At 36.9% G+C, this 9,303-nt stretch overlaps 1 protein-coding gene across 1 annotated transcript; it reads left to right on the forward strand.

The window, feature by feature from the left end:
- Positions 1–4,131: 4,131 nt before the first annotated feature.
- On the forward strand, positions 4,132–8,744 carry LOC109006320 (leucine-rich repeat receptor-like protein kinase TDR). The gene is made up of 2 exons (XM_018985560.2): positions 4,132–7,183; positions 8,067–8,744. Exons 1-2 carry the CDS (start codon positions 4,480–4,482, stop codon positions 8,495–8,497), a joined length of 3,135 nt encoding a protein of 1,044 aa, XP_018841105.1. The 5' UTR covers positions 4,132–4,479; the 3' UTR covers positions 8,498–8,744.
- Positions 8,745–9,303: the final 559 nt, after the last annotated feature.

A 9,303-nucleotide genomic window follows, 5' to 3' on the forward strand; every position in this document is an offset into this window, starting at 1 on the left:
TTGGTCTACACACATATATGTGTAAAGTCATATTTATATAATATAATCTTAAAATCTTCTATATTGACTTATGTATATCCAAATATTTAGTTAATTATAAACAATGTTTATCTAAATTTAGATAATTACTATTCATTCCATAAAATATATTTTAATCATTATTTATCTCTCCTCCCACTCTCTCGCTTACAATCTTTTCATTTTCTCCCTCCTTCAACAACATAACAAATCTTCAACTGCACATTTATTTTATTATTATAATATTTTTTTTTTCATTTTATTATATTTTTAATAAAATATATAAAAAATTATATTTTTTATTATTTCATTTGTATTATTAATGTCAAATGTATATAGTGCTAATTGCAAAATATACATAAAAAATTGATTTTAGCAAAAAATTAATAATAAAAAAATATTATTATTTTGTCTATATGCATAAACTAATGTGAAAATTTTGCTTGAATGACTAAGTAGTTATGTAAAATAGATGATTTTGCATATGCATATGCATAAACCAATGTATGCTCTAAAACATTCACATTGGCTTGGCCAAATGGAAAAGTTAGTTAAAATTTACATAATTAATGTAAAAAATACCACACATTGGATTGGCCAAATCTAAAATAAGATGGATTTCTACTATAATGTTTGGCCAAAGATAGAGAACCATAATTGATTCATCAAACATTAAAATACTAATTTCTCACTTCAAGCAAACATTAAAATATTAGTTTCTCACTCCAAGTAAAAATACTATCTAGTTTGTAATTAAGATATTTAGATGAATTTAATCAAATGTTTTTTGTTATTAGCATTAAATGACTTTTGAAAATATGATTTTTTTTAATATTCATTTAATTAGAATATAATAATTATTATTATTAAATTGATAGAATTATAAAATGTGATACAAATAAATTAAATAAAAAGTTATTAATTTAATAATATTTTATTATTATATAGAGAGTGAGTGTCTAATTCAATATAGAGATTGAATTTAAATAGAATAGGTAAATGTAAAATAATGTTATTTTGAAAATTTTAAAGATGTATTTGATCAAGTCAATGAGAATACTCTAGGTCCCAAAGTCTTAACATTTGTGGCTCGGCTCAATTTGTAAGAATATTTATAAATAGTAGAGAAATAATTCGTAAATAATAATAAAATAAATAGTAAATAATTTATGAATAATAATAAAATAGTTTGAGAATGTATGAGAATAATTGTGTAATTAGCAAACAGGCCTTTAACCGTTACAATTATATACATCAATGAAGAACCCGAAAATGAATTTTGCTCTATTTATGAGTTTTGAATTTAAAATTTATCTTTTTTTTTTTATATATAAAGTGACATTATTATGTTAGAAAATATTTTTGAGAAATGATATTTATAATCGTGTGAATATATAAGTACCGTGTAGTCATTTAAAAAATATATATATAAAATTTATATAAAAAGAAATTAATTTTTTAATAATAAATTTTACTATTTTTTAAAATAATTATTACGATATTTATGTATTTTATAATTATATATAATATTTCTCGTCATCTTAACTACTTCATGTAAAATAGTGTACGAATATGATCCCTGTAAAATAGTGTACGAGCTATATAGAATAGTGGAGAATGAAGCAACTCCAAAGGAAAATGTACAATCCCTGTATGTATGAAGCTGTGCAGAGAGCGACTAGACTTGCCTGTATTTCCTTCTAAGACTGTAGTGACGTAGTCTGAACAACAGTAGTACTTTAAATTCTGTTTCCCTTTTTCTTTTGCTTTTTCTTAAATCCCTATTCGTCCTTTTTACGTGTACATATTTGTGTGTTCAGTGATGGGTTATGGATTAGAGGGTAGGGGAAGAGGATACTGGTGATCAAGAAACATCCTTCGATTTTCAAAAAAAGAAAAAAGAAACATCCTTCGCTTACAGTTCTTTAACTTCGAAACAGTCCCTCTCACTGTAAGAACGTGTGCGGATTTATTTGGCTGCACGTAAAAAGAAAATCCATATAAAATCTGATTGCTGCTCTTCCAAATTTCAAATTATCTGTTTTGTACGTACGTACTTGCTTGCTTCTCAATTATAACCGTTCGATTCTGATTTTAATTCTGATGTATTCTCAGATTTAGGAGTGATTTAAATTTAGAGATGAATTGAGATGAATTAAAATAATTTATAAATAGTAAAATAAAAATTAAATTATTTATTATATTTTATGTAGAAATTTAAAAAAATTATTTTAAAATTAAAAAAAATTGAATTGTTTATTATATTTTATATGAAAATGTAAAAAAATTATAATAATGAGATGAAATGAATTGAGATAGATTAAAATGAGTTACGAATACAAACAAGACCTTATTATTTTTGTCAACTTTTCAAGTGCAAATAGTAACGTCTCAAATTTCATTGACTCCTATGATCTATTTGTTTTCTTTTTGGCATGACGACAATCCCATTGACACAATTCCATCTGAAAATGGAAATGACAACTTAGATTTGTTGCAATTTAATTCTTTTAGTTGTTAGGTACTATAAGTTAAAAAAACATTAACGAATTTAAATTAATGGAATTAGTTCCATTAAAATGCATTTTTTGAGAAATGCAACTATGTTCGTAAAAGAAATGTAATTAATTCAGTGTTGCATTGTTATTATTTTTCTTTGCTACAGTAGTAATCACTATTACATCTATAACAAGTAATTATTAGATATATTAGAATATAATTATAGCTCAATCACAGACACATATTCCATAAAATATTACTTATCTAAATTCGTAGACTGTCTAATAATAGTTACTAACCTTAGGCAACATGTCATAAAATTTGACACTATCCTGTTATTATTACACTAACTTCAAGTACCAGAACTCCTCGTATATATAATTAGGAACACAAACCTGATTAGAATCGTATGAACCACTTAAACGATAATTAAAATAATTCTATATATCACATCACCATCTCATTTTCATTGTATTATATATGATGTGACGTTATATTTATCATTATTAAATAATCATTTATTAGATAATTTTATATTATCTAATTATGATAAATATGACACATCTTATACAATGTGATAAAAATAGAATGGTGGTTTGATATATATAACCGACGATATATATATATATATAATACTAATGACATTGACAATATATAGTAGCATACAGATGATGGGTGATTCATGGGATGAAGAATATTGTAGGGAAAAGATGTCGGATGGAAGCTAGTGTGTTAAAACCGAGATTTATAGGAATAATTAAAAACGAGTGGGGATGATTGTGTGTGAAGCTTTATTCTTATCTTAACAACTACTTTATCAACATTAATGATACAAAGTAGCTACCCATTATGGCAAACCCTTTACTCAAGTCAAACTGCGGAGAAAAGCAACTCCCATTTCGTATATTCGGTGTATATTTATATTTATATTTATATATTAATGTCACATAAATGAATTTCATAGTTTAATTGAATTTCAAACATCCGCGCCAACATGACGATGGAAATACTGCTTACTCCGAGAAGCACAATCATAGAGTGACAGTCCCTGCAGCTTGACTCTGATTTTTGACAAGTCGCATTCCTAAAACACTGTCGTTTTTTTTTCAACAGTTTCTTCTCTCCATCTTTTATTTTTTAAAGTTGGATTCTCAAAAAAAAAAAAAAAGAGAGAGAATTGTCTCATTAAATTCCTGTCAGCGACATATATGCCTGATTCGAGTCATCCATAACTAGTATTGGTAATGCCAAAATTTAAGGGCGTGGTCCAAGCACCTGCCTCCTACGATCCCATCGACTCGAATTTCACCTGAATAATGAAAGAACTCTTGAAGAAGGATACAAAAATAAATAAATAAAAGTGTAGGCAAATAATAAATAAAGGAGGAACAGATTTGTGACGTGGATGACTCTCACTATGGTGGGAAATTGAATTGACTTTTCTTGGATCCTGTGAGAGACATGGACGCTACTGTTAAACAAATTTATCAAATTGGCAGCCAGAGAGTTAAAGGGAAACAAGGAATGATGAAAAGTGGATGCAAAAAGAAAAGTAAATAGAATTCCAAGGAAACCAAAAGTATAGGGGAGATCAGGCAAAGGTAGAAGAATACTGGCGAGACATCAAAATAAAGAGAGCCAAGAGATGAGTGTGTGTCTGAGAGTAATAAAGAGAAGCAGCAGTAGTAGAGATCAGAGGTAGAGAGATATATATGTTGGTAGAGGAACAGATAGCAGTTGTAGAGGTTTCTGTAGTTTCTCACCCTTTTCTTCTTTTTAATTTTATGCCCAACAACAAAACCCACCCAAAATCATCATCATCATGAAACACCCTCTGCACTCTGCACCCAGCACTCCGAAAAAGAAGGCCCTCTAGTCTCCCTCTTCAAAACCTAAACCTCCCCCCTCCCTTAATAGCACCACCCTCCAGCTCTCAACCCCAACCCCTACGACGACGCCACCATGGCCATGAAACTTCCTTTTCCTCCTCCTCCTCCTCCTCCTTTTCTTCTTCTATCTCTGATCACATTCTTGATCTTGTCGTTCCAAGCCTCCCCAGTCTTCTCTGCAGCTCCCAGGCCTGTGCCTCTCCAGCTCTTCTCTCTTCTTTCTCTCAAATCCTCTCTCAGAGACCCGCTCTCCACCTTCCTTGACTGGGACCCGGCCCCGGCCTTCTCCATTCACGCTAATTCCCAAGCCGACCCAGTTTGGTGTTCCTGGTCAGGGGTCAAATGCCACCCCAAAACCGCACAAGTCACCACCCTCGACCTCTCTTGTCGCAATCTCTCCGGCCCCATCCCTCCCGAAATCCGGTACTTGTCACGCTTAACCCACTTGAACTTGAGCCGAAATAACTTCGAAGGACCTCTTCCACAATCCATTTTCGAGTTATCGGAACTGAAGACCCTAGATATCAACCACAACAACTTCAACTCAACATTCCCACCTGGGATTTCCAGGCTAAAGTTCTTGCGCCTCTTCAACGCTTACAGTAACAGCTTCACCGGCCCACTTCCACAAGACCTCATCCACCTCCGGTTCCTGAAGGAGCTTAACCTTGGCGGAAGCTACTTCGAACGTAGCATTCCATCAAGTTATGGTAATTTCCCGAGGCTCAAGTTTCTCTACCTGCATGGGAACTTGTTAAGCGGTCGGCTACCGTCACAGTTAGGTTTCTTGACGCAGCTCGAGCATATGGAGATCGGTTACAACGAGTTCGAAGGCGATTTGCCCGTAGAATACTCGCGGTTGTCGAATCTTAAGTACTTGGACATTTCCAACGCCAATCTCTCTGGTACTCTTGCACCCGAGTTCGGAAACCTTTCGATGCTCGAGGCTTTGCTGCTCTTCAAGAACCGGATTTCCGGCGTAATCCCGGCGAGTTTGGGTAATTTGAAAGCAATCAAGTCTCTGGACTTGTCCGATAACCGGCTTTCGGGAACGATCCCTAAAGAACTGGCTGCCTTGGAGGGACTCACCTTGATGAGCCTATTGAAGAACAATTTAAGCGGCGAAATACCGGAAAGTATCGGTGAGTTACCGAACCTCGAAACGTTACTCTTATGGAGCAACTCGCTAAACGGTACTATTCCACAAAAGCTGGGGTCCAACGCCAAGTTACAGAAGCTCGACCTGTCATCCAACACGCTCACCGGTTCAATCCCACCGAACCTTTGCCTTGGAAACAAGTTGACCAACCTCATTCTCTTCTCCAACAGGCTCGTCGGTCAGCTACCGACAACGTTAACAAGCTGCACTACTTTGTATCGGTTTCGGGTTCAAAACAACCAGCTCAACGGCTCCATCCCTTACGGTTTCGGGTCCTTGCCAAACCTTTCCTTCGTTGACCTGAGCGCGAACAATTTCACTGGGCCAATCCCGCACGATATAGGCAATGCCGTGAAATTGGAGCAGTTGAACATCTCACAAAACCAGTTTGACTCCGTTTTACCAGACAATATATGGAACGCCACGAACTTGATGATCTTCTCTGCCAGATCCGCCAACCTCATCGGGAAAATCCCGGACTTCATCGGGTGCAAAAGCCTGTACAAGATCGAGCTGCAAGGAAACTCTCTCAACGGTTCCATTCCTTGGGACATCGGCCATTGCGAGAGGCTTCTGTATTTCAATCTAAGCCATAATTCACTCACAGGAATAATCCCCTGGGAGATCTCCACCCTCCCCTCGATCACTGAGGTCGACCTTGCATGTAATTTCCTCACGGGGACGATCCCCTCCAATTTCGGTAACTGCACCACATTGGAAAGCTTCAACGTTTCCTACAACCTGCTAACCGGACCGATTCCGTCCTTCGGTACGATATTCCCGAGCCTCCATCCGTCGTCATTCTCGGGGAACGAGGGTCTCTGCGGAGGGATATTGGAGAAGCCCTGTGCGGCCGACACGTGGGCAGCTCACGTCGATGAGGCTAAGAAGCAACAGCCCAAGCGGACGGCTGGGGCCGTAGTGTGGATAATTGCGTTGGCGTTTGGAATCGGCCTGTTCGTACTCGCCGCCGGAACCCGGTGCTTCCATGCGAATTACAGCCGTCGATTCAACAACGAGCGCGAGATCGGGCCGTGGCGATTGACCGCGTTCCAGAGGCTGAACTTCACGGCGGATGACGTGCTGGAATGTTTGTCGACGACGGATAAGATACTGGGGATGGGGTCCACGGGGACAGTTTACAAGGCGGAGATGCCAGGTGGCGAGATCATAGCGGTTAAGAAGTTGTGGGGAAAGCATAAGGACAACGTGAGGAGGAGCAGAGGAGTGTTGGCGGAGGTTGACGTGTTAGGAAACGTGAGGCACAGGAACATAGTGAGATTGTTAGGGTGTTGTAGCAACAGGGAGTGCACCATGCTGCTCTACGAGTACATGCCCAACGGCAATTTGGACGATCTTTTGCACTCCAACAATAAGGGCGAAAATTTGGTGGCTGATTGGGTTACCAGGTACAAGATTGCTCTCGGGGTGGCTCAGGGGATTTGCTATCTTCACCACGACTGTGACCCAGTGATCGTGCACCGCGATCTGAAGCCCAGTAATATTTTGCTGGACGCTGAGATGGAGGCCAGGGTGGCGGATTTTGGTGTCGCAAAGCTCATCCAAAGCGACGAGTCCATGTCGGTGATTGCCGGGTCCTATGGTTACATTGCGCCAGGTGCGTTTTCTTTTTTTCTTTGGTCGTATTTACTGTTTTTTTTTTTTTGGTTCCTTTTGTTGGGTGACCAAAGCATGCTATATATTACCTATTTAGAAAAAAATATATATATATATTACTGGGCTTGATAAGTGTTGGTATATGTTGGACAGTTTTTTAGAATGTTGGCGGATTAGTTCTTTTTGTTGGGGTGACGAGATCTAGCTAAGTTATGTTACTTACGCCTTTGCTTCTTCAACTTGTCAAAGTCATAGGATTCCATATTAAAGCCAAGTTGATGTTTAAATTTACACAAGGATTAATTTCTTCTAAAAAAAAAAAAAAAAAGCGAATTAGAAACAGACAAAAGAATGGTCGTTTTCAAGTACTAGTGCAATCGTACTGGATCAGGATGGCCAAAACAAAAAAAAAAAAAAAGGATTTTCAAAGCGTGGTCAATTTCTAGCTAGGTACAGTACATTGGAGCATTGTGAATGCGGTTTGGGTAAAGTCTAGTAATATGGCATTTAAGCCAGCGCCTGCGGAATCGACGTGGTGCGCAATAGCTCGATCAGGCCGGTGGACTTTTCCCCTTTAGGTGCCCCGGGGGGGGGATTTTCCTCAACCCCTTGTCTCATTTCATTGCACGCTATTGCGCGTGACTACCCCTTTCTCTTTATTTTCACTTTTCTTTTTCCACAAGTCGTTTTTTGGAAGATTTTCCCATCATTAACTGGACCCCATGTAAAAATTGTCCTGGATATGAACCCTGATCGGACGGTGCAAGTTCTCACAAGTCAAAAGTTCTTTTTTTTTTTTTTTCTTTCCCTTTTCTTTCCTTTTTTTGTCTAATAATAATATCAAAGTGTTGTGAGATGCACTGAAGTTTGTTACTTTCTTGCAGAATATGCTTATACCCTGCAAGTTGATGAAAAGAGTGATATATATAGTTTTGGAGTAGTGTTGATGGAGATTTTAAGCGGTAAAAGATCAGTGGATGCTGAATTTGGAGACGGGAACAGCATCGTTGATTGGGTGAGGTCTAAGATAAAGACCAAGGATGGTATCAATGACGTCTTGGACAAGAACGCCGGGGCTTCGTGTGCACCTGTCAGGGAGGAGATGATGCAAATGCTTAGAATTGCATTGCTTTGCACCAGTCGTAACCCGGCAGACCGGCCCTCCATGAGAGATGTTGTGTTGATGCTGCAAGAAGCAAAGCCCAAGAGGAAATTACTCGAGAACTTGGCGGACAGTGGTGGTTGTGATAGTGTGGTTAGTTGTGGCGGAGGTGGTGGTGAAATTCCTTTGGCACAAAAGCCAGCAGTGGATTAATGTTAATATAATATGATTTTTAATTTTACTTGGTTTTCTTTTTTTATTTTTATTTTTAACTTTTCAAATTGTGGGGGGGATTGGTATAGGAGAGAAGTGATTTTTCTTTTGGGTTTTCAATTGAATTTTCATGTCTTCTCGGTCTACTACTTTCTACGTTGTTATAACTATGCATGTGTTTGGGTGTGAGTTGATGCTTGCTTATAAATTCAAGGGTGTAAATGATGGTACCTTGGACTCGTAGAGTGTTAAAAGCGTCAAAAAGCACCGTTTTTAGTAGTGAAAGCAGCAGGTGATCAATCATCAGTACTTGCATGGATGGAGATCGTATATATTAACACCATATATCCATGCATGCGTGATTAATTTTTAGTAGCAGGATAACGAGCAGTTTTATTTTGGACGCTTCGAAGTACGTTTCAGTAGTGAAATTATTAGATTATTAGTTAGAATTAGATGAGATGAGATCTCACTTCTTTATCCAAATGACTAGCCGATATAGATTAATCGCTCTCACATGTGTCAAATAAGAAAAATAAAATAAGAAGAGTTGATATCTACAAAACTTACCCAATTCATAGCGTGTTAAAGCGAATGAAGAACTCCTTCGATTTAAATCATATAATGAGGCTTGAGGGGTAGAAATATTGGCATCCGACTACATATATAGGAGTAGCAATCGTTAGATATTCCTATTATACTATCGGAAAATGATAGTATATCTCATGGTTTTTTTTCTTTATTTTGACTGCTTATATATTTAATTTTTTTAAAATTTTTTTCTTAATGATTAAAGAATTTACTAT

This window comes from Juglans regia, chromosome 1, assembly GCF_001411555.2.
Source record: "Juglans regia cultivar Chandler chromosome 1, Walnut 2.0, whole genome shotgun sequence".
Classification (NCBI taxonomy): Eukaryota; Viridiplantae; Streptophyta; class Magnoliopsida; order Fagales; family Juglandaceae; genus Juglans; species Juglans regia.

Coding starts and splice junctions, on each gene's coding strand:
- LOC109006320 (XM_018985560.2), top strand. CDS start 4,480: ATGGCCATGAAACTTCCTTTTCCTCCTCCTCCTCCTCCTCCTTTTCTT. Junction 7,184..8,066: donor CTATGGTTACATTGCGCCAG/GTGCGTTTTCTT, acceptor ACTTTCTTGCAG/AATATGCTTATACCCTGCAA.